Source organism: Entelurus aequoreus, linkage group LG04, assembly GCF_033978785.1.
Source record: "Entelurus aequoreus isolate RoL-2023_Sb linkage group LG04, RoL_Eaeq_v1.1, whole genome shotgun sequence".
In the NCBI taxonomy this organism is placed as follows: domain Eukaryota; kingdom Metazoa; phylum Chordata; class Actinopteri; order Syngnathiformes; family Syngnathidae; genus Entelurus; species Entelurus aequoreus.
In genome coordinates, this window is record NC_084734.1 from 51,566,091 (window position 1) to 51,592,285 (window position 26,195).

A 26,195-nucleotide genomic window follows, 5' to 3' on the forward strand; every position below is an offset into this window, starting at 1 on the left:
ACTGAAGAGAGGAGGAGATCCTAATGATGTGGGCCCGTAGATGGCCTTGAGGGTGCTGTAGAACTTCTTGCTGTCATTCTGGTCTGCATAGGACTGGATCTCGTCAGATTTTCTGCAGAGCCAGTCGTCCTACATCCGACGCAGCTGTCGCTGGATGGTTGCTTTGATGTTCTTAAGGGCAGACTGTTTTTGAGAGGATGTTGGATACCTGAGGTGGACTTTGTGCAGACAATGTTTCTCCTTGAAGATCTCTGATGTGATCATCGTTCTCATCAAACCAGTCCTGTTGCCTGCGGGCTGTAGGTCCTAGTGCATTGAGAGCAGCAGTGTGGACAGTGTCTCTGAACGCAGCCCAGTCCTCCTCGACGTTCCCAGAGGGTTTCAGGTCCTGCGGTTTCCCAGAGGGTTTCAGGTCCTGCGGTTTGCTGGCGAGCTCTTTGGTCAGGGATTGCTTGACAGAGGCATTGGTGAGCCTGGAAACGTTCAAGCGCTTCGGAGGTCTGGAACCTTGAGGCCTTCTGGGAGGATGGATCTTGATGTTAAGCTTAGACACAAGAAGCCTATGGTCAGTCCAGCACTCTGCACCGCCTTTGTAACCCTGACATCCAGTCTGTCCCTTTGCCTCATGATGACAGTAGGTGCCAGTGTCTTGAGCGGGCATGCATCCATGAGTTCCTGTTGCACTTTGGGAGGCTGAAAACTCAGTTGGTGTTTTAGAGCTCATGTGCCGCACAGGTCTCCAGTACAAGGGTGCCATTGCGGTTACAGCTGCCCATGCCATTTTTGCCGAGGAGGCATGCATCCATGAGTTCCTGTTGCGCTTTGGGAGGCTGAAAACTCAGTTGGTGTTTTAGAGCTCATGTGCCGCACAGGTCTCCAGTACAAGGGTGCCATTGCGGTTACAGCTGCCCATGCCATTTTTGCAGAGGACTCCTTCCCATGACTTGTGATCAGTGGCATTGACATCACCGAGGATGATGAGCTTGTCTGCCCGGCGCACTGCCGTGATGGTAGCGTTCAGGTCTTCATAGAACCTCTCCTTCACATCGCCTGGGTTCGTCATCGTGGAGGCATAGGCACTGATGAGAGTGGCAGAGTGTTTTCCTGGAAGAGGCAGGCGCAGCGTCATCAGGCGGTCATTGACGGCTTTGGGAAGTGCAGCCAGCTTACTGACCAAGATGGATTTAATGGCAAAGCCAACCCCTGCCTCACGCCGCGCTGCTTCAGTGTGGCCTATGCAGAAGAATGTATAGCCAGCACCAGTCTCTGCCAACTGTCTCTCTCCAGCCAGACGTGTCTCGCTGAGAGCAGCGATTTGGATGCCGTACAGGTCCAGCTCTCTGGCGATCAGGGCAGTTCTCTCAGGTCTTGATAGGTCACCAGCCCTATCAAGAAGTGTGCTCACATTCCATGCGCCAAGGGTGATCGGTGTCACCTTTTTCTTGTTTACTTGTTTCTTACCGCGGGTAATGGGACTCCTGCCAGCTGCGGCTAGCTGGCCAGGAAGAGGTGAGGCAGGCAATTTTTGGGGCACCTTTTCTAGCCTGTTCCTCATGCCAGGAGGTAGGCAGTGCATACCTTAAGAGGGCTGCCTAGTCGCTCGGGGGGCTGCCAAAGTCCAGTGCTGCCTCAGTCATTGGACAGAGACCCTATGGCCCAAGCCGCCTGCGTGCTAATAACATTGTGACTATGGTTTCCAGTGAAGTCCACACCTGCCACGTCGCCAAGTGCCCGACGCCGCAGGACTTGGGTCGGGGTGGGAGAGATTGCGGGGGTTGTGTGTGTGTGAAGTCATGACTTGCGCGGTGCATTGAATTTAAGTGAGGGTGGGTTGCGCAGCGTCGACCTCACTCTCTCGCCCAAGCCCACCTGTATCCAGTGGCAAGACGGAGTCGAGACGGCTAGAAATGGATCCAGGTGCAGTGGATGGCCTGGACACATCATAGCGTAACATCCAGCCCGTAGCGCTTCACAGAGCTTGCTGGTGTCGCCATTCAGCCCGTTGAACCTCTGAGGGTTTCTTCTGCGCAGTCAGCCGAGAACCAGTCTTCTATCCCAGTGTGCTGGCTAGGCTAGGCACCACGGGAAGTGCCATACAGGCATGCAGGAGGACCAGGACTATCAGTAGGGATATTTCCTTAGCTAGAGGACTCTTGCTGAGGTAAGGTGTTACCTTTGTACAGCCTGCGGTTGCAGTTTAACGTCATACCCAGGACACATGCAACACACGCGTTATGTCAAGTCAACCGAACGGTTCAGATTTTTTAAGAAATCGTTTCATCCCTAATTCCACTACATATGAATAATGTGTATATACGTAAAGACATACTGTTATATACAGTGTGTATGTACGTGAAAACAGTCTATACAAGTAAATACATAATGTGTATATAAGTGAATACATAATGTGTATATACGTGGATATATTGTGTGTATATACGGGGATATATTGTGTGTATACACGTGGATATATTGTTTGTATATAAGTTTGAGGAACCCACCCCAGAGCTCTGAAGCCTGATTGGTCCAAATGAGCCTGCTGCCTGTGTGGATTGAAACCCAGCTGGGGTCTCCAAGGCTGATTTTCCCGTTTATCCCAGTCTTCTGGTTTGAGGACATTATTGGGAATCCTGAAAGAAGCAAACACAAAGTAAAAGTTCAAAAGCTGTTCCCTGCCAAAAGAAAATATGTTTACGCTTCAAATAAATTCAAGTCACGCACTTGGCTTCAGGAAGAAGAACTGCCTTGAACACAAAGTTGTCAGCAAATTGAGGGTCCTTGAACTTCACTCTGCAAAACAAGACAAAATATTTCAAATCAAATGAAAATGCCTTCCTACTTCTTGTTTGAAAGATATGATTGACATGAAGATGAGATATTGTCAGCCCGTCTTCTTAAAGGTAAAGTCCAAATAGAAGTCATTCAATCAGCTGGAAACATCAGCACTAAAGCAAGTTATACTTGAAAACCACTGGGCTCCTACCCGATGGCGCTGTTCTGTGCAATGTCACGGAGCATCGGTATGGGTGACCTCACGCTCCTAAAGGGCAGAGGCCAAGCAGGAATGAACATGTGAGGGTCATTGGGTCAGACTCTGGATCAGCTTGCCTTCCGGCCGACAACCCTAAGCAGAATGTGCAGGTGTTTCTTACTTATCTGGTAGAATAGGGTCGCCATCTAGAGACAATGTACCTTGGATTCCATGACAGAGCTCCGCAGGGATCTCAGTGCTCTAAACAAACAAAACTACTTAGTGCTCTATTGTTGGACATTTCATCTATTTTCAGGTTGGGCTGCACATTTGTTTTATTCCTAAAACAATTTTGATTACAAATTGAATTTTGGTTAAAAACTACTAAAAGGCAACAGAGGGGTGGGGGTTGCTGAAATCATGTTATTTGTAATGAAATAGGCTCATAAAAAGACTAAAGAAATGTAATATATATTTAAAGACATTGTTTTAATTAACAATTCAGCTTTTTTTTAATTACATTATGCTTTTTTTTTTAATGTTTCCTTTTTATGTTATTTTTTGTGTATTTTATGCACGAATGGCTCATGGGTCACATTTGGAACACGACTGGTTTACAAATTTCACCAGGAGGGCAAAATGTTGCCCAAAGACAGTGTGTAAAAGCTATGTCTTAGTTCTTAGCACTTATGAAAGTGATAAAGGTTGGGTTGCTTCAGCAGGTTTTCGGTGTTGAAGTCTTAACGATGGGACCGAGAGTATAGACAATAGTACTAGCGGAGATACGAGCGAGTACAAGTATCCTGCAGAGTTGTAAATAAAGAGTCCCGTGTTGCTAACCTTGTGAACACTTTTCACACAGCTGTATGCACGCTCACTGGGCTTCGGCTCTTCACCTGCGCGGCATATATGTCACCATATTGTGACCGCTTGTTTTGGTTACGAAAATAATGCATGATTCAAAACACTTTCAATTATTTTTTTCCACCTTTCCTGTCTAAATATTAGGGATGGGCGATATGAACCAAAACTCATGATATATTTTGGCTGAATGTCGATTTACAATATCTATATATTCTTTTTTTCCCCCTTAAAGTGAGTTTAGACAAAGTCAAAGCTAAATATGGGTTTAGAACAAATACTTAAAGGGGTTGTTTGCGACATTTGCACAGATGTCTAGAGGGCGCCAACTTTGCAATGTATTTTACACGGTATATCTCGCCCTTTTGCAGCTTTCTAGGACATAATGACATACACTAAGTAGGTACGTAATAGTGATTTTGATAGCTAGCATTGGCTATCAATGATTGCATATTCTATCATAGCAACAACATGGCAGCAAATTGTTTGTTGCTTCTCTTGGACTGTTTTTGTACGTGTGCATTCGCTCCTTGCGCATACGTGCGGATGAGACAGGGTGAGTGACTGCCGTAAACACCAATTATTTTTTTTGGACTGGTAAAAAAATGTATTACATGAACTTAGTAATTGTGAAAAACAGACAATTGTAAAACAATGGTGTTCTTTTAAACTACTAATGGTAACATAAGCTAGTCAATGGTGTTTTTGTTATATTTTTTACTTTGAAAAATGTGACCGATTTAAGTTTTTTTTTTTTTTTTATAAACCGTCATAATCGGATTACGTTTTAAAATCAAATAATCGTGCAGCCCTAATTTGAAGTATGTAATGTGAGCAAGAGAGAATATACATCCACATGACAGTTTTTAGTGTGAAGTTGTGGAGTTACCTCATGAGATTCTGCACGGTAGAGCTCCTGGATGAAATCGGAAAGCAGGTGAGACTTCCCAACAAATACCAGGTCGCTTCCCAAACTATTTCTCCTCACTGAACACAACCAAGCAGTTGAAATCCAGGAGGGAGCGTTAGCATTTCACACTTACCAGACGTCCAAAGAGAATAATCAAACGTCAAAACGCCACTTACCTTCTTCGGGCGTGAGGTGGGGATAGACGTCTGCCAGAGCCGCCCGCAGACGACGCTCATCTACGAAGGGCAACAATGCCACACCTTCAATAGGAAAAAAATGTTAGAAAAGTCCACTTAACTTCCTCCCAAAGTGATCTAGAAGGTTACACACACACACACAATCTTCTCAGAGTGTCCATAGTGCAGTGCAGGCGTCATTCCCCCCGCTCATTTGTTTATTTCCCTCAGCATATTGAAAAAAATTAATTAGTTATTAATAAGACATATTAGCTTTATAGTAGCTGACAAAGCTCTTTCTAAGATGTTTTGTTCAGATAGGTTAGCATAAAGTTTGGATTGGACTTTTTGCTAGGGTTGTACGGTGTACTAATACTAACTAAGTACAACGGTACTAATGATTTAAAAACGTTACTACACTGCCTATGAAAAACGACGGTACTTTTTTTTCATGCACATACTGGCGCGCAGTTGTAACGCTGTTGGCAACGCACGCACGCATATCACGTACAAGCGGACAAAACTTGGAGGAAGAATGTCAGAAACGGAAATTCTACTGGCTAATAAAGATGATGCGCGGAGCGCAACATGAAGGTATTTATGCTTCAAAACTAACGATTAAGGTGAAGACGCCGCATACAGCTGGTTTGCCAGTTGCCAATTTTAGCGGCGTCAAAACCACCCACATAGCGTAAACTAATGCAAGTGAATTGACAGAATTTTGTAAGAAATTCTTCCAATTTGTGTATTGTCTTTAACAATGTGCATTTTACCTGCTAAAGGTCTTATATATGTAATTTTAACCACAGTATTGTTTTTACTATTTATTAAGTACTGTATTTGTCTTAAAGGGGACCTAATATGCAAAAACAACTTTTCTTACCTCTTGGGATTTGCATAAGTCCTGGAAATTTGAAATCAATCCATGGAGGCATGGCGGAGATAAATATTAAACAATCTTGCCTTCCTTCATACTTGCTCCAAATGAGCTGTATGGAATTTGACCAATTTGTGACGTTTTCCCCAAGTTTGGTGTCAGCTGATATCTCCATATATGGTAGAGATTTACATTAAGACCTTTGCAGGAGTTCACCATTGTAGTTCGAAAAAATCAATAAGCTTTTTCTTTTTCTCTATCATTCTGTTGTAGGTCAGACTGGTTCATACATGTACATGCATCATCTGCTGTTTCCATTTCTAACACAAAGTAGCGTACTATTTGAACTTATATCTGTCAGACTTGACATGGAAGCACTAAAAACTACTGACGGGGAGAAGACGCAGTCGAAGTGGAGCCACGTAAAAAGACCGTCCACAAAACGGCACATCCTGAAAAGACAGTCGGAAAACGGCTTGAAGATGGTCTATATAACATAATCTATGCAACATTTTGACCAAAGAACCACCAACACATGTTATGCAGACCACAAATAAGTGTTTTAAATGTAGAAAAAAATCTTAATATGCCCACTTTAAAGCTCAGACCCAGAGTGGCAACCATTAATCAACATTTATTTATAAACCTTTGTTTTTTATTCTAATCAGATTATGGCGGGCCATATGTAATATATAAAATTGTTCTTTGACTGCAAAAGGAAAAGCCCAGTATGTTCACTGCCTTATAATTTTAATTTCAAGCTTGATTGATTGAAACTATTATTTGAGATCAATAAGAAATGTATGTTTAATGCATGATACGGTTTTCTGTTAAAATGAAGCCAAAATTAACTTTTTTGTGGTCCTCTTTATTTTGAAAAGTATCAAAATACATCTTGTTACCTATACCAAAATGCTGGTATTGTGACAACACTACCTTTTCATCTTCAATGTACAATATGTAGCAAATACGTCCCCATTCTTTCAATGTTATGTTTGCGGCCTAGCTGAAAAATGTTTGGACAGCCTTGATCTAAGCCAATCATGGATGACGTTTACCTTGCCAGGCGTACTTTTTCCCATTAAGGTCAATAGCGAAGTCATCAGGATAGAAGTCTATGATAGAGGAGTCCTGCAACCAAAAAAGTCCTTCATAGTCAGAATATAAAATATTTGTGTTGCTTCTTTATTGAGTCAAACTCACTGGACTCATCATCAAATTCCGCCAAGTTTCTGGCAGGAAGTTGCCACTTGCAGCAGGAAACACTCCCATCAGCTGTTCCAGAGGCTTGAACTGTGCAAACATAAAAAACAAAACATCATCATCATCAAGGATGCTTCTCATTTTCAACATCAACCAATACTTTACCGGTTTGGTTTCTTTCTCAAAGTCACTGAACATTCCTTGAATGTCCTTGAAGTCGGAGGCAAAGGGGGCGTAGTGAAAGGGGAAGTACCACTTCCAGGAGGCGCAGCCCTGGAAGGACAGATTCACACCATAAACTAAGCTTGCAGGGCACATCATGTCACTTTAAAACTTTAAATGTTTAAAGTGACCTATGATGAGTTTCATCTTTACTGACTGATATTAAACAATACCAACACATCAAATCATAAGGTTAATCTTACAGTTGTCCCGATAATGGGATCGGAGCAGATACCGGTATTTGCCTTTTTCTAACAGATCAGCGATAAGCTGACGAGCTGCTGAGCGCAGCCGATCTTTACCACAGCTGTGTCCCAGTGTTTACATGCTGAATACTCCTTGTTACTACACACATGCATGAAGTGTCTGTGTGTGTATATTCCAGAAAGTGCGTGTCCTGCAAGTTGAGAGCAAGCTGTAATGAGCATGCCAAGAAGTCGCTTCTAAGATACTAATCTTCAAAACCATTGTGGAAAATAAACTGTTTCTTCCAAGTATCTATAGGACTGGAGGACAAGGAATGGCTAAGCAAACTACACACACACACACCGAGCAGAATAACAGAAGAAGCAAACTGCTCAAGCTTCAATGTAAAGTAGTGGTGATCAATCCAGATGTTGATACTATCGATGCATTGTATGGTAGAGTATAAATGACACTAAAGTAATCCTAACAATATTTATATTTTCTTAATATTATTACGAAATAATTGTTTGGGTTGTTATTGATACGGTTTACAAACTCAGAGAGACAAAACCCTAATGATTTAAATGGGGGCCATTATAGTTTATTTTGTTTAGTTATAGTGCACTAGACATGTTACATTGCATTTGGGAATATATTCACAGCGCTTAAATTTTCCCATATTTTTCCAAAATGGGAAAAATATTTTTGTCCTCAAGATTCTAAAGTGATGTTTTTTTCTTTTTAGATATTTTTGCAAATATATTAAAAAATTAAAAAGTACGAAATAACATATTCGTATTAACAGCAACCCTTTTCAAAATGTGCAACAATTAAATGTGCGTCATCTTAGCTTGTCTCTCAGCAAAACCTTGCGCCGTTAAAGATGCTCATTGAAATGGTAATATTCCCGTTAGCATGATAAAAGGCTGAGGCCTGCTAGCCATCATTTATGCTAAATAAATCGCATTTGGTCTCTACCACAACTTGCTCAGATTGCCAAGAGGCCAAGGGTCACTGCTAAAGCAAACGATTACATGTACCGGTAACAATATTTCATTTTGATTATCTTTAGACAATATTTGAATAAAAAAAATATTGATCTGCATTGCTATTGGCAACTTTACAAGAGTACACTGTTTGTTTAACATGTTTACTTTTGTGCTTTTTTTATTAACTAAAAAAAGTATCACATTCTGTAAAATAGAATTCAGCTGTGGATTTGTGCTTCATGTGCTAAGAAAAAAATATTCATCACCACAGGCTGCCTAAAGACAGCAGGATGATGAAAAGTGATTCAGGGAGCACAGTGTGAATCACGTCTTCAGTGTTTTGGGTAAAGTCTGCCCCCCTCGGGGTCACTTGGCGAGCTGTGCGTGATCGTAACGGCGAGACCGTGAATGTGCAGCAGTGGCGAGCAGACACGCCTCGTCTGCCGAGGACCTTTTAATGAATTCATCCAGAGCGGCCCCTTGAGACCAGCCCTCCCTCCCACAAAAATCCATCCCCTCAGCCTGATCCACTTCAGTTCTTGTGAAGAGAACACCCATTGTTCACCATTTTTTAACAATTAACATTTCCCACAAACTCTAATATTACATTCTATTATTCAGGTAACAAATTGACATGTGAATGCAAAGAGTGTGTGAATAAAATTAACAAACTGCTTAAATACAATGGACATGTGACTTTTTATAAAGTGTGCGTGAATTTAAAAAAAACGTCAATAACAGACATGTAACTAGGCAAAATAAAAATAAAAATAATGGTGTGTGTGTGTGTAATAAACTTCTTAAATAAATGGAAATTTAACTGAATTTAAAAAGTGATGTGTCAATGAAATGAAAAAATATATATAGTTTGACTGAAAGTCAATTGGTCTTTACAACAAAAATATTAGCTTCTCGTGTCCCATAGCAGTGTTTTTGACTTAAGATATGAGAACTGTTTAAGCTCCAAATAAGATAGGTCGTACTTCCAAAAAGTGAGGAATACTATGTTTGTTCAGGTGTGATTGAGGATCAGGAAGTGACCTGGTAGTAGTAGCGCAGCACCCAGCACAGACCCTCCACGTAGGACTGGACCACCTTCTGCTTGAAGTCTTCGTCTGAAACATCCACGTCAAACTTGGTCTTGTAGTAGCGCTGCTTCCAGCCCTCCTCCCACAACCTGCAACACACACATATGCACACACCTGCTGTGTAATTTATTTTTTAGGTGTGTCGGAGGTAGGTGGGGCGTGAATTACAGTACAGTTTCATTTTAAGATGCTCTTCTGTGACTGCAATACTTTCTAAACTTTGAAATATCGGCTGTTCACTCTCGTGTGCACATAATGGAAGCCGTGTGGCATCTGTGCCGCTGATGATCGCCATGGGCTGCAGTGAGCTTCGCCCCCAGAAGGGGCCGTCTCCATGAATACCAATTCATCCCCATGGATTTAGCGAATGTGTTAAGTGCGTCACACAGGAATTTACTTGCACATTCCTGCTTTCCATCCTAATAACCAGGAGAGAAGTGTGTGTGTCTCTTGTGTAGATAAACAGCTTGTGTTACATATTAATGAGTATTTCTCTGGTCCTTCTTGTTACAGCATAGTCATGTTGTTAACAGTCACTCTTTGCTTTGTTTTACAAACTGATGACAAACTAATCCCAAGCCTCAGGCCCTACCCACCCCGCCCAAGAGCATTTACCTGACGTTGTCTTCTGGTTCGGGCTCATCGTCACTGTCTGCACTCTTCCTCTTCATACCTCTGTTATTGGCGTCATCAGTGGGGCCTGCAGATGACGTGCCCTGCTACGATGCACATAACATGAACAGCAGACACATGACTTGTTGTCCTGGTGATTGCCATGTCATTGCTTCAGCTCTTTAAAATATCCACTGCCTTTTCATTGGCATCATGTGTTAGTGAGAACTAGAATTGAAAGTTTGTTTAAAAGAAACATGTACAACTCACATTTGCACCATTCTTTAACATGGCCTTCAGGGACTGGGCAGCGTCCTGAACAAAAAAAAATATTAAAACAACGACTGCTTCTGATTGAGGCGGAACCTTTTTCCAGACTATAGAAGTAATGTTTTGTTCTTTCATGATATCCTAACAGCTACGCACCCTGTTGGACTGCATCCTCATGTCATAGGCTTGGTGACGAGCGTTGTCCACAGCATCAGGCTGGCGTCCTCTCCCCAGTGCATGAGGAGCGAACTGGCCTGTTGTGAGATAGGCGGGGCCTTGACGCTGCATATGTTCAAGAAAAAGGGGAAGTCTGGTGAGCAGAGAGGTGCAGTCAAAGAAGTCCAAATCCCACCAAGATACTCACCTTCATCCGGCTTCGTTTCTCTTTCATCCTTCTCTTAAAGCTTTCCTATGAGACAAATGGCAGATTTAAGTTAAGACGACCACATCAAATGAACGTAGTCATTGAATGAAAGAATAAACACCACACAGTACCGTCAAGTGGTTCTCATGTCTTAGACGAGGCTGTTTGCAAAATTTACACATCTAGAAAGTGCTAACTTTCCGATGTATTTTAAGCGTTATATTCTGCCCTCTTTTGGCTTCGATGACATAATGACATAACTACAATCGTACGTAACACATGCATGCACTTTCGCTTTGGGTGCTGTTAGCTAAAGATTGCGATTTGGATAGTTAGTTTTATCGGTCATTGAATGTATATTTTATCATAGGGCTGGGCAATATGTCAAAAAAAAAATTATAAAAAATCTACAATGAAATTTTTCATATCCTTCGGTCAGGATTATGCCGAGTACCATTACGTCCCTACTGTTTACTACTGCAGTATCTTGTAACAGACATTTCCGCCATGTTTGATCGAGGTAATATACGCCAACAACTGACACCTGTCATTTTGTTCTTATCGATTATTTCATTTATTAGAAGTGCAACAATACAGGTAAACCACGGTCTGTACCTCAGTTTTAGGGCCACGGTTTTGTTTCTTTTTTGGTACGTTTTGTGGGAGTAAAGAGAACAACTTTTCCTCTCAAAGTTCTTTTGTTGTTTTGCTTGTCATCGCAAACTTTATTCTACAGTCAACAAAGTATCAGTGGTGTACTGAATACTATAAGAATTGTATTTCAAGTTAAAATTTACTAAACATCACTATCAAGTGGTAAATTTGTAGTGCTTTTTACCAGTGGTTTGGCAATTGGAATTGGTGACCCAAATTGTGGAGTTTTTAAAAACTCAAATATTGTAGGTTATAGTTCTTATAATACATCAAAGTGCAGTTTAAATTTGAGGTACTGTAAAATAAAGTGTAGCAAAACAAGAAACAGTTTTTTTTTATTATTTCAGGAACAAAATGATTTTATCCACAATTTAAAAAATGCTTTGAACAAAAAGTGTCTGCAGGTTTTTTTCTAGTATGTTATATCTGAGGCGGTGAATCAGAGCAAGCAAACAAAAAGTCTGATTAAAAAAAATTCACATATAAAAACATGTTTTTTCTCTGATCAAATTAGTAGGTGTGTTTATTCTTCCAGTAGGGACCAATAAAGTAGTTCAGTCACAAAGACATTTTGTGCCTGCCCGTGAGTCCGCATTGTAGATACTGCTACTCAATATTGTGTTTCATCTTCTCTGCTAGTGTTGGCTAGATTTCTTTATTTTATTTTTCTGGACTCCACTTCCAGCTGTCTTAGCGGAAAGAGGCCCAACCTGATTGGACCTAAATTACATCGTGTAGCCCAACTTTTCGCTATGGAGGACAAAGATGTTCATGGACACACAATGACAAACATTCATACAAACAACACATCCACAGACATTTAGGATCAGGTTCCATAAAGGCAGATTTTTCGAGCACCGTTACTTACCAACTGTTTACTACTGCAGTATCTTCTAACAGACATTTCCGCCATGTTTGATCAAGGTAATATATGCTAACAGCTGATGACCGTGATCGAAGTGAAATTAATCACTTTCACTGATCACGATCGTAAAACTTTGGGCAGCTGCTGAGGGGATGTTCTAAGGACCCTCTACCAAAGCAAAGCGGACAGGAAGATGCATTGTAATATATGCTAACAGCTGATCACCGTGATCGAAGTGAAATGAATCACTTTCACTGATCACGATCGTAAAACGTTGGCAGCTGCTGAGGGGATGTTCTAAGGACCCTCTACCAAAGCAAAGGGGACAGGAAGGTGCATTTCTCTTTCTCCACACATGGAGGTTTGCTGGGCTAGGGAGGGCATCGTAGACTGCCTGCACTAGGAACCGGATGCAGTGGAAGTCTGCCTGCACGATGTTCAACAAGGTGACTTTGCGCTGCATCATACTCTCCCACCTAGTCCATGCTCCGTGCTGCTGGAGTCTCACTGCACTGCCCACTTGCTCTTCGTCAAAGCCTGCTCAAACCTTTTCCTGGAGTAGATGTCTCTCCTTTCCCCAGGTCTGGATGACTTGGCTCTCGGATAAGTAAGTCTGCTCTTCCTGTTGTCAAAACCCCCACCAGTGCCTTTTGTCTTCGGCATGACTCTGCCACTTCCACTGCCTTTGTTGCCTTCCACTTCCTTCCCGTCCTCACTTCAACCCCAACTGATGACATATTGTAGTCCCTGGAATCTCTGTACTGTAAGACTTTTCTTGTGCGTGCCACCTTGAATTTTTCAGTGAGCCCACTAATGGGTAGGTGCAAGGTGTTACTTGTTCCGTACAAGGCTGCTGAGGAAGGCCCAACCATTTCCGAAGAAAGCTGCTGATCTTCCTTTTGAAAGATTCCACAGTTGTTACTGGAATTGCATACACAAGGAGAGGCCACAAGACTCTAGGCAAGATGGAGTGCTGGTAGATCCAGGATTTGAATCTGCCAGGCTGGCTGGACTTGTTCACCTTGGTGAGCCACCCTCAAGTCTCTTTAGTAGACTTCAGGCTGGAGTCAAAAAGCTTTCCCAAGCTCTTGACCTGTAGCTCCGTGATGGATGGGATTGCTGTTCCTGATTTTGAAAACTGAAATCTATCAACCACTTCCCCCTCTTCAGTACCATGGATCTTGACTTGGAGGGCTTAAAACTCATCCTAGCACATGTGATGAGTCTCTACAATCCCTGCAAGATCCACCTGCCCCCTGGGACTGATATTGTAACAGTAAGGTTATCCATGTAGTTTCTTATAGGGGGCTGTTGAATACCTGATCTGGATAGCGGCCTTCTGCATTCTTTCTCAGCAGCCTTCACCACCATGTTCATTGCTAGCGCGAAAAAGATAACGGAGATGGTACAACCTGTTATTCCTTTCTCAAGGCTTTGTTGGTATGAGGTTACTGACCCAGAAGAGACCCTGAGCCTGAATTATCATAATCATCTAAGATCAAGTCCTTGATGTTGTTGGGAACATGGTGGAGGTGTAGCGCAAGCTCAACTAGTTTGTGTGGGATGAATGCGTAGGCATTAGTCAGGCCTAACTACAACACAGCAAGTTCTTATTAAGGTTGTTAACGATAAACCGATGCGACCGGATATCCGGTTCAATAAGTGGCCAGTTCGGTTATTACAGTCCCCTCAAGCAATAAGATTCAGCTGTAAATCTTTAGGTTAATTGAGTGTAGACATATTAACCAGTTATTGCACCAAACTAGAAATCAATTGACGTTTTTTGTCTTTTAAACGACGAGAGCCAGGGTTGTCCATGAAAAGAGTCACGTCCTGGTCAAGTTACTTACATAACTGGAGACAAGAATAGACGTAGAGACTAGAGACTAGCAATTAATAGACAGTTTATCTTTAAAACAGCGAGAGTCACTTCCCCTCCTTGTCCCGGAAGTCCCGCCCCGCAGTCAAGCCATTGACTAGAACACGTAGTCGAACACTGACTTGACTCATGGAAAATAAATATATTTGACATGTGTTTCAGCACTGTACGCTTAGCTTTTTCCACTAGTACAGGGGTCGGCAACCCTGCGGCTCTTTGACCACTCTGATGCGGCTCAGCTGCATACTTGCCAACCCTCCCGACTTTCCCAGGAGACTTACGGATCTCAGTGCCTCTCTTAGACATCTCCCGGGGTAAATATTCTCCAGTTTTCACCCTTACAACTAAATTAAAATCTCCTGAGGCAAATATTCACCAATTTACACCCTAACAACTTAATCAAGGGCGTGCCATGATAGCACTGCATTTTCTGATCCTCTATAGCAGGGGTCACCAACGCGGTGCCCGCGGGCACCAGGTCGCCCGAAAGGACCAGATGAGTCGCCCGCGGGCCTGTTCTAAAAGAAAGAAAAAATAATAATTTTTTTTCTTTTTTTAAAATTAAATCTACATAGAAAAAACACAAGATACACTTTCAATCAGTGCATCAACCCAAACAACCTCCCCCATGAACACTCATCCACACCCACACACACAAAAGGGGTTATTTCTTTCTGCTACCAATATTCTGGTTCCCACAACATAGACAACACATCTGCAAGGGACACAGTCCCTGAAGCACACATGATTGTATAGGCTGCTGGTCCACTAACATTTTCATTAATTACTATTTTTAATGTAATTATTTTTATATTGTTTTACTTTCTTTTTTTTCCAAGAAAATGTTTTTTATTTATTTATCTTATTTTATTTTTAAAAAAAGGGCCTTATCTTCAACAGACCAGGTTGTCAATAAAATTAGATTTGTTTAAAGGGTTTTTTAAACCAGGCCCAGTCCAGATAATGTCCAAGTCGGACTCAGCAACACACACCTTCATTCATGTACACAGAAAAAAATTAGGGAACACAACAGATTGCATATAATTTATAAACAAAATTACATTTTCAAAATAAGCATTTATGTACAGTCCAGATTATGTCCAGGTCACTCAAATTAGGGAACACAACAACAGATATCATATAATCTATAAACATAATTATACTTTCAAAATAAGCCTTTGAGGACTTCTCATCTTTTTTTTAAATGTTTTTTGGCATCATTATCGTTTTCAACCATGTAACTTTCTAAAATTAGAAAATACTGAATAAATGTTTTATAGAAAGTAATACTAAGTGAATATCTGTTTTTGGCCTTAAAAATAAACATTTTACCGAGTACTATAATTAAATTGACTAAATCATGATTGTCAATGAACTCTCCTAAAATAACAGAAACCACATTAAGCTTCATAAACACACCAATCCTTAAACACATTTTTTCAACTTCCACCCAAAACAAAGACACAATATGACAATACCAAAACAAATGCAGGGTGGATTCAGGCTCCTGACAACAAAATCGTCAATCATCTGACTCTGTCATATTCCATAATTTTAAAATTTTCCCTGTGGGTAAGAAGTTATAAATAATTTTAATTTGAAAATAACGATTTTGCACATCGATAGTGGTTTTATAGATTAGTTTGAATATGGCATCCCATGGCAACGGGCAGTCAAAAAAGTCCTCCCATTTTCCATGTGTTGTATGAGGCAGCCTTCAAAGATTTCTTTATTAAATAAAAATTATATATTTTTCTATTTATTTTAGTTCCTTTTTGCCAACTAGAATTTCTTATTAGAGGTTTACAAACTAATAATTTAGTAGTTCCATAATTAATTATTTGTTTCCATCTTTTCCCAATTACTCCAGTTAGTTGATAAAATGAAAAGCTTGAGCAAGCATCACCATACATAGCTCTAAATTCTTCATACTTCATAATTTTACCATTCTCATTGATAATATCATTGACAAAAATGATTCCTCTTTCAAACATATTTTTCCAAAAGAAAGGCTTTCCATCTATTACAATATTAGAGTTCATCCATATTAACTGCTGCAAAATATCGTCTCTTTTTTCTGGCACATAAAATTGAAAACACCACTATGAGTGGATTGTTTCCTTTATGAACCCCGCCATGTTTCCCAGCAGACTCTCTGGGAGGGGATCACTTGTAAAAAAGGATACAATTTATTTTGATACAGTACATGTTTTTTGTCCAACAGGACATTTGTGTACCACTCAATGTTTAAATACATCTTTGGAACAATTGATGCTTTTAAAGACAGACACATAGCTTCAAGGTTGAGAAGTTTCAGGCCCCCATATTCATACTCTTTGTACAAAAACCTTTCTTTTAATCTTTTCTGGTTTGCCGTTCCAGACAAAATCGAAGACCCTCCGCTCATAAATCTTAAAAAAGTTTTGTGATGGAGCTGGTAATGACAAAAACAAATAAATAAATTGAGGAATAATTAACGAGTTGGCAATAGACATTTTACCATACAAGGTTAGGGATTTCCCTTTCCATAATTGCATAATTTTGTCCAGCTTTCTTAGTCGATTATCATAACTTACTGAGCCTAGATCTTCCAGATTTTCTGGGACAACACCAAGTATGTTAACTGGTCCATCTGTCCACAAAACAGGCACTTTGCATTCCATTCGAAAGGACGTTCCCTTTAGATTTCCGATCCTTAACATTTTACATTTATCATAATTAAGCTTAAGGCCAGATTGCTGTGAAAATATGTCCAAAAGATTAAGAAGGTTCCGCAAACAATGAGGAAAAATCTTATCTTTGTGAATCAGCCTTTTCTGACATGAACTTCATCAAGAACAAACACAGAACACGCCTCACTGATGCACATCTGCAAGACTCACTCAGAGTTGCAGAGTCAAGTTACACACCAGAGTACAACACACTAGTTAACAGCATGCAATGCCAGGCTTCCCACTAACTGACAAAGAAACAGATAACAGATTTGGTGTCCAGTTCAAAGTGTGACATGATTTAAAAATTTGAGAGTTAACTTTTGTATTTTACATGAGTTATTATTTGTACAAACATGGCGCAAAGTAATTCATGATTTGTTAAAGAATGTTAGTGGCTAGCTAGTTAAAATGGGATATTGTGATTTCACAAGACTGTCTTCGAAGTGATCATTTGAAAATGTTCAATTTGAAAAATGTGCACTTAGAGAAAATATAAAAATAAAGTGTTGCATATTGATATTTATCTGTTTCTATATATATTTATTGTGAGAAATCATTAAGATGATCAGTGTTACCACAAAGATAAATATCATTAATTATTAATATTTATATTAATAGTTAAAGGTAAATTGAGCAAATTGGCTACTTCTGGCAATTTATTTAAGTGTGTATCTAACTGGTAGCCCTTCGCATTAATCAGTACCCAAGAAGTAGCCCTTGGTTTCAAAAAGGTTGGTGACCCCTGCTCTATAGCCTGTACAAACACCGTGGCAGCCCGTCCACATGGTGTATGTAGCCTTTACTTGCACACGTAGGTGACAGCAAGGCATACTTGGTCAACAGCCACACAGCTTACACTGACGGTAGCCGTATAAAACAACTTTAACACTGTTACGTTACAAATATGCGCCACACTGTGAACCCACACCAAAAAAGAATGACAAACACATTTCTGGAGAACATCCGCACCGTTAAACAACATAAATACAACAGAACGTATACCCAGAATCCCATGAAGCCCTAACTCTTCCAGTCTACATTGTACACCCCCGCTACCACCACCACCCCCCCACACATCAACCCCCCTCCCCACCTCCCTTCGTGCGTCGGTTGAGGTGGGCGGGGTTTGGTGGTAGCGGGGGTGTACAATGTAGACCGGAAGAGTTAGGGCTGCATGGGATTCTGGGTATTCGATGTGTTGTGTTTATGTTGTGTTACGGTGCAGATGTTCTTTTTTGGTGTGGGTTCACAGTGTGGCGCATATTTGTAACGTAACAGTGTTAATGTTGTGTTAAAGTTGTTTTATACGGTCACCGTCAGTGTAAGCTGTGTGACTGTTGACTAAGTATGCTTTGCTGTCACTTTCGTGTCAAAGCAGAAGCTGCATTTAACAAGTGGCCGAGCAGGTACGCTGTGTGCGCAGGCTGCAGAGGGCGCTAAAGGCAGTGCCAACACGCCCTACATTTCTGGTGTCTCCCGGAAAGACTGGGAGAGTTGGCAAGTATGACGCTGTCAAGCGCCGTTAATGTCAAACTCGCGGGCCGCACTAACATTAAATTGTTTTAACAAGGTGCGGGCCGGGGGTGTGTCTGAGACCCCTGGTCTAAACATAGCCCAAAAGTAAAAAAAAGCTCTGTATGCAGTGTTATTTCATTTTAAATTTCAAAAGAGTTTTGTGGCTCCCATTGTTATCTTTAATTTGTGAAACTCGTCAAAATGGCTCTTTGAGTGGTAAAGGTTGCCGACCCCTGCACTAGTAGCACCGGTGTTACTAAATGAAAAAAAAAAATCACTGGATTTTTTTTGTAGCAGAGAATTCTTTTTATAGCAATATGAAATGTCTTAATTATCACAATTTAATTAATATTCAAACATGCTCATGTGCACTCATACAAATAAACACAATGTCATCATAAAACCTACTGTAACACTTAATTAAACAGAACATCCCTAAACTGTGCTAGCACTGTCGCTAACACAAGTGAAGAGCTGGGCGCTATGGACCTAAACTCATATCCCGATATAGTTTTGCCCATAAACTAACCCATACATAGAAATATCTGTTGACATAACTAAAGATCTCCCCCATGCCTTGCTTTTAAATTTTCAGGACTGATGGGGATCCCAAATACACAAAAACGGGTACCAACAAGCAAGAAAAGTAGATTTTGCATAAGAGGATCCCAACTTAAAAGTTGTTTTGAGATAAGAAAAAATAAAAACCCTTGGAAATAACAAAAGGTCAAATATAATTTCGAATCTTTAAAAAAAACAAAAAAAAAACATTTAGCTATGTTCAATTATTCAGCTAACAAAAACAAGAGTGAAATACAATGCCCTGGTTTAAGATGACATGTTTAAACATCAGCAGCAACAAGAAAATAATTGACCTTTAACAATGGTGTTTTTATAGGTGAACATTGTAAGACATACACACAAAGATGTTAGCCAGGAATACCTGCCAACTGCTTCATGATGCTGTTTGACAGGCTGTGTTCGGAAAATTACTAGGGAAAATAATTAATGAGTTACTTAAAAAATAAACTTCAAATATCTGGCTTAGTGCAGTTAAGATAAGTTTCAGTGTGTGCCTCTGCCTTTTAAAAGGCGATGCCTGTTGCCTAGTGTCGCCAGCTAGTCCACTCAGTAGTCTAAGTTTGAGCTGTTTTGTTAGCTTAGCAGGCTAGCAGCGGCAGTTTGTTGGCTTTGATGTCAGCTCTTTTGAATCTTTCACTGGTTTGTTACCTCTGTTTAATAAATAGATTGAATGTGCTTCCATGGCTATGTTTGGCAACAAACGCGGTATTATTGGAATGGCCAGTTTGTCACTTCTATCATTGATTTGTTGTTCAGTATTCCCTCTGATCCTCGTAGTTAAGAGCGCATAGTGCAGTTTGTGTCAAGTGGTAGTGAAAAAAACGTCTTCCTCAGACCTCGTGCATTCTACTATTTTGCCACCACACAGTGGAATGCACTACCAACAGACCTTAAAATTCGAACTTCCCTACTAAATTTTAAAACTGCCATAAAATCATGGCTCAGCTCAACATCTACCTGATCTGAACCAAAATTGATCCCCGGCAACTCTTCGAAGCATCAAACAGGTTTATATGTGGTTATAGTGTATATATATTTTCTCATTCTGTTTTGCACACTCTTGGAGTCAACATGTGCATAGTCATGTACATAGTGTCATGTACATAGTGTATATACCCCCCACCCCCCATTTTTTGTATATATTGTTTTTCAAATCACCTGACATGTATACTGTGTATATGTACATAATTTATCCATCTTTTTAACGTCATTTTTTTATATACATGTTACAGGTTATATATCTTTTATTATTGAATGTATCAAATGTGAAGTGAAGTGAAGTGAATTATATTTATATAGCGCTTTTCTCTAGTGACTCAAAGCGCTTTACATAGTGAAACCCAATATCTAAGTTACATTTAAACCAGTGTGGGTGGCACTGGGAGCAGGTGGGTAAAGTGCCTTGCCCAAGGACACAACGGCAGTAACTAGGATGGCGGAAGCGGGGATCGAACCTGGAACCCTCAAGTTGCTGGCACGGCCACTCTACCAACCGAGCTGTACCGCCCCCCGTGATGAATATTTAATGGACCACAATGGAAACAAGCCTTTTGGCTTTTTGTGCCATCCATTTGCCTTTTTAAAGCATTACCGTACTTTTCGGAGTATAAGTCGCACCTGCCGAAAATGCATAATTAAGAAGGAAAAAAACATATAAGTCGCACTGGAGTATAAGTCGCATTTTTTGGGGAAATTTATTTGATAAAACCCAACACCAAGAATAGAAATTTGAAAGGCAATTTAAAATAAATAAAGAATAGTGAACAACAGGCTGAATAATTGTACGTTATATGACGCATAAATAACCAACTGAGAACGTGCCTGGTATGTTAACGTAACATATTATGGTAAGAGTCATTCAAATAACTAACGTATAGAACATGCCATATGTTTACCAAACAATCTGTCACTCCTAATCGCTAAATCCGATGAAATCTTATACGTCTAGTCTCTTACGTGAATGAGCTAAATAATATTATTTGATATTTTACGGTAATGTGTTAATAATTTCACACATAAGTCGCTCCTGAGTATAAGTCGCACCCCCGGCCAAACTATGAAAAAAACTGCGACTTATAGTCCGAAAAATACGGTACATGGATTCAATTCTTTAAGATGCCAATAAACTTCTCAATCAATCAATCAAACCAGTTTCTTTCAACTAAGATCTAGTTTAATCCGTGTGTATACCATTGGGGTGGCAGATACACACAGTTCTCAGCGTGAGTGATCAATCATTTGGTTATGGTTTAAATTTATTTCAAATATGCTATCTGTGTTGGCCCTGCGATGAGGTAGATAGGCTCCAGCTCCCCCCGCGACCCCGAAACGGACAAGCTGTAGCAGATGGATGGATGGATGCTATACAGATGGGCGAAAATGTTATGCTAGTTTTATCACATTTGGATGGATTTATTTTAGGAGCAAAATGCGATAAAAGGCTTGAAATCCCTTTTCACACATGTGCGACAGTTTAAAAAAAAAAAAAGTCACACTGTATTTATAAGCGCATTTGCGAGTACATTTGTTGCACCGTACAGCACTGTGTTTGCCCTTTTACTTTATAAAACATCTTTGGGGATATTTGTTTTAAAAAATTGAAAATACTGGAAGCATGTTACATTGATAGATTTTTTTGAAGATAAATGTGCCTACGGCTGTTGTCATTCATCAGGTTATTGTTATTCTCATTGCATTCTACTGACGTTTGGTCTCTGATCCAAGTAGTTTTCATCAGTTAATGCCAATAGACTTAACATGGACAGATTTAGTCTGAGCACTTGGTGCCAAGGTCTTAACTATTTATGAAAAGCAGTGTATGCACAGGAACGAATGCTTTTGTTCTTCTGTACTGTAAAAATAGAATGTGTTCATTAACAAATATTAACCATAGAATTAAATCATTCATATAGAGTCTTAATGAATCGTTCATACACCGTATCGTTAATACACTAAATTGAATCACATCAAATAGTTCATACACTAAATCAAATCACATCGAATCGTTTTGTTGTATAAACAAAACCTTTTAGAATCACATCGTAACCCATGCATCGCGATGCAAATTGAAACGTCCATCACAAAGATTTACCGTATATCCCTAGTTCTTGTGGGCCTCTCTGATGAGCTGTGTGACTACACTAGTGTGCTCTATACAGCTGGGAGCTCAAGGGATCCCACTCTTCTGCACTGAAGTGTCAATGTAGTTTTCCAGTACTAGTAGAGTGGAAAAAGAAGTTGCCTCTTTATTGAAGCTATTATCACAAACATATGATTTATGACACCTAAACACTTCCAAAGTTTGTGAATAAATAGATATGCTCAAAATGATATCAATCTAACGGAGATTCCCGAGCAATTTTGAGAGAAAGAAACCAGTCACGTGATCACGTGACGTCGCACTCGGAAAAGAAAGATCCGTTCTCTATCAACAACCATGCTAATCAAGCAGACTTTGTGAGAGCCAACAACGATTACTTTGGGAAAAATTATGATCCAGGACCTTATATTTTTGAGCCCGAACACAAAGAAGATGAGCAATAAGTTTTAAAAGCCGACTGCTACCCAGCGGATGCAGCTTTATTGTGACACTAGCAATCGCACCATTGCTAGTTGCTCAACATACAAACTAACCATTTTAAACCATAATAAAACAAACTAATATTTCCACTCTCGCTGGGATGGCGACCGACGGGACGCTCACATAATCCCATTTAGATGAAGAATAAATCGCAATTCTCACGAAAGATTTAAAAAAAAAAACTTCCATCGTCTTTTGGGGTCTTTTTCACAATCACACGAGGATGTGAAAGTCGAACAGCCTGCCAGACCATGGCCATATTTGTCTACTACCAGGTGAGTGATGCATAAATTGTAATCTAGAATTTACTTTTGGCAAGTTTGACACAAAGTAGAAGCAGCCGCCGGCGTATAGTGTGTCAACAACAGCAGCGTAAGCTAGTATATGCGCCACTAAAATAGTCTGTGTTGTATTGATGGCGGTTTCAGGATATTTTAGAGGGTATAATGAGCGCAACAGAGGACCCTCTATTCGTTGACTCAATTGTTAGCTATTTATTTACGGTATCGAATGCATAAAAAAAGCCAAGCATACTGTATGTGTTCTTGACTTACATAAGGATTGTGAATGATAAACAGAACATCTCTTTACAATTTTTGCGTATTCTTAGTATGACCAATCTGTTAACATGGTCAGAGTGCAGACGCATTACTCAAGTAATGTCTCTCTCTGAAAATAGCCGAAGGTATTCAGAGCGCAATATTCAAAATAGCTAAATTTGTGGCATTTTGTGATGTTTAGTGTTTTCACATACTTTGTGGATTGTAAGCACAATTGAATATGGTTTAATAGATACAATAAATCAATTAAGCGTATAAAGTAAATTTGTTTTTTCACTCTGCTGGTACTTTAAGGAGAAACTCAGTCAGTCTTTGGGAGACGACTCTGAAGAAGACCTTCCCTTCCACACTCAATAGAGAGACTGTTCGAAAATAGTTGATGTTTTTCGGGTCCTCCTCCTTGGGAATCCAAACTTACTTTGCACACATCCACTGTTTTGCCACCTTACCCCTTCTTCACCTTCAAGGTCTTCCAGAGGTGCCGGGGAAGCTCTGAGTAGCGTTTTAAGACGATGATGTAAGGCACACCAATAGGGCTTGGGGAGGATGCTTAGCGGGCTTTCTTAAAGACCTCTTCAACCTCCTTTAGACTAGGCTCTGTCAACTGAAATCTACTGTTGGTGGAGCAGGGCTGATGAGCGCTTTGTTGGGTTATAAGTATTGTGTCCTCAATGGTCGCTCATGGTGTTCTGGAGGAAGCGATTAATTTCCTCTCTTTGGCACTCAAGCCACCTGCTGCACTTGTCCCCAAGCAGCTGTTTAGCAAAATGGTTGGTATATACAATAAAGGCTGCTCGTTTCCTCACTCTTGGTGTATTTTAGTGGCCCTGCAGTTCATGGATGGCCTCGATGTTAGCCTTCTCAGTTTGTCTAAATCTTTATGAGCCTTAGCTGACGATGGTGCTCGATGCTTGGAGTCTGCTGTCAACATCTCCTTTGGCTGTGGCTTGGATGATTTTGGACACATCCTCATCAAACTGCAGTCATTCACTCCGTCTGTTTGGTAGGGGCCACTTAATCAGTTTCTGTGGAACTACTCTGCGGGGATTGGGAGACTCCAGTACATGGAGGGACTGGGATCTGTGGGATGCCTCCTGACCGGGCTCCTCCTGCGTCTTACCAGGTTCAGAATGTGTGCATTGCACCTCTCTCCCGTTCTTAACATTTCATTCTAGCCTGATGGATTTTTAAGTCATGTTTTTTTACACAACTTGCCACAGATACAATTCTTACTTGTAATCAAACTGTGTTCTGTTAAACCACTAATAGTTACATAAGCCAGCTGGTGGTGTTCTTGATATATTTTTTGCTATGTAAAAGTAACTGTGAGCAAGCTGCAAACAGCCCCTTTAAGTTCACATGACTTACATCATCATCTTTGCGTTTTTTGAAGATGTTATCCTCCGCCACGCCCACTGCCTGCATGATCATCTCAACTCGCTCCAGGTTCACGTAGCCGTCATGCGTCAGGTAGCCCTGTATAGACACAGCTTCATCAGCAGTCACATTTTCAAGCATGCCCTGCAGCTACGATGTGACACTCGGATTACACTGTACGCACTCCAGTTTTGTGAACAACATCTTTGTAGATTCTGACCAGTCGATCAATAGCCCCCTCTCTGAAAGACAGGTCATTGCAAAGCTCAAACTTCAAAACAACCTAACAAGCTATGTCCATACATATACATACATACATACATACATACATTTATACAAATATATATACAAACATATATACAAACATACATATACACAAATATATAAACATACATATACACATTAGGGATGTAACGGTAAAGGGTATAATGACAAACCGTTAAAATTCCAGACAGTAATACCGTTTAAATGTTTAATTACCGAAAAAACATAATTTATTAATGCATTTAGGCAACACTGTTTACTTCCTGCAAACTGAAGTGCCTGTGCACTAGAGCCATTCGGCTCGCAAAACATGGCGGCAACTTCACGGACTGCTTTGAAAAGGCTCCTTCCAAGTTAACAGAGCCGATCGCTTTGTGTAACTTCAGGGTTTCCCGCAGCGCTTTGTTGTTAAGGCGGCCGCCTTAACAAGCCACCGCCTAAACTAACGTCTTAACAAGCTGCTCAGTTTAGTTCTGCATCTGCCTGTCAGTACGTCTCTGCAGCACCCAGCATTGTCCCACCCACAGAACCATCTGAATGGTTACATGCAGAGCGGTAACAGCCAATCAGCAGTGCGTATTCAGAGCGCATGTAACAGCCAATCAGCAGTGCGTATTCAGAGCGCATGGAACAGTCAATTAGCAGTGCGTATTCAGAGCACATGGAGTCAGTGCTCCTGCGGTGGAGTGAGCAGATAGGTGCAGGTAAGGCAGCGGACTTTCCCCAAATTATAATAAACACCTCCCAGTCAACTACTAGTAACATCACTAAGAGCCCGTTGACGTTCTAGAAACATAAGCGGCAGCTCAGCTCGCTCGCAGTCCTTGAGGTGAAGGCTAATTAGCTTTTAGCGTAACGTTAGCTCACTGTGCGGTGTGTGTTACGGACAGCAAAGCCCTGTCTGAGAGAAAGACAAGCATTATTGACCTACAGTTAACAACTAAGTTATTTCACTTGACCTTTTTCTGTGTTGATTGAGCTGTGTTGAAGCAGCAAATAACGACATTGTGTTAAATGAAGAGTTTCCTGAAGCTGTTTCTGATAGTTGATATAATGTAACTGCATCATAAAGCCTACCTGAATTCTATGGTGTTCAGGGATGAATAGTCTCTCCTATTGCTATTGTTCTATTTTTTCAGCTATAGTTACATTAATCATTAGTAATGTAGCAGCCTAGTTTTGAATGGCAGGGTCCCTGCTATCACATGTTGATAAAAATATAACATTTACATAATAAAAATCAACTACAGGCTTCCCAAATGCTGTAATAAATTAAGCATGATGAGTTGAACATATGTCAGCATGTGGCCCCACTTTTAACTCTTTTTTTTCAAACGCTTATTGCAAACGCTTACTTACAGTAAGTCATTATTTTGAGTTACAAAGCCATAATAATGACATACTTAGTATCTCAGGTAACTAGGAGGGTTTTGTTTTTACTTCACGGAAAAAATATCGAGATATATATCGTATATC

At 40.5% G+C, this 26,195-nt stretch overlaps 1 protein-coding gene across 2 annotated transcripts in view; it reads right to left on the bottom strand.

Moving 5' to 3' along the window:
* Positions 1 to 26,195, bottom strand: part of xrn2 (5'-3' exoribonuclease 2) — a 56,775-nt gene that overhangs the window by 15,496 nt on the left and 15,084 nt on the right. Inside the window, exons 12-27 of one of the 2 annotated variants that reach the window (XM_062045202.1) lie at positions 24,640 to 24,697; positions 24,447 to 24,554; positions 10,730 to 10,774; positions 10,522 to 10,647; positions 10,366 to 10,410; positions 10,099 to 10,199; positions 9,437 to 9,572; positions 7,164 to 7,271; positions 6,999 to 7,088; positions 6,854 to 6,926; positions 4,919 to 5,002; positions 4,722 to 4,819; positions 3,153 to 3,232; positions 2,984 to 3,040; positions 2,722 to 2,790; positions 2,502 to 2,630 (exon numbers count right to left, since the gene is read on the bottom strand). In XM_062045202.1, coding sequence (XP_061901186.1) covers positions 2,502 to 2,630; positions 2,722 to 2,790; positions 2,984 to 3,040; positions 3,153 to 3,232; positions 4,722 to 4,819; positions 4,919 to 5,002; positions 6,854 to 6,926; positions 6,999 to 7,088; positions 7,164 to 7,271; positions 9,437 to 9,572; positions 10,099 to 10,199; positions 10,366 to 10,410; positions 10,522 to 10,647; positions 10,730 to 10,774; positions 24,447 to 24,554; positions 24,640 to 24,697 — 1,407 coding nt within the window. Of the gene's footprint in view, positions 1 to 2,501; positions 2,631 to 2,721; positions 2,791 to 2,983; positions 3,041 to 3,152; positions 3,233 to 4,721; positions 4,820 to 4,918; positions 5,003 to 6,853; positions 6,927 to 6,998; positions 7,089 to 7,163; positions 7,272 to 9,436; positions 9,573 to 10,098; positions 10,203 to 10,365; positions 10,411 to 10,521; positions 10,648 to 10,729; positions 10,775 to 24,446; positions 24,555 to 24,639; positions 24,698 to 26,195 lie in introns of both variants that reach the window. The other variant, XM_062045201.1, reaches the window with a different exon arrangement.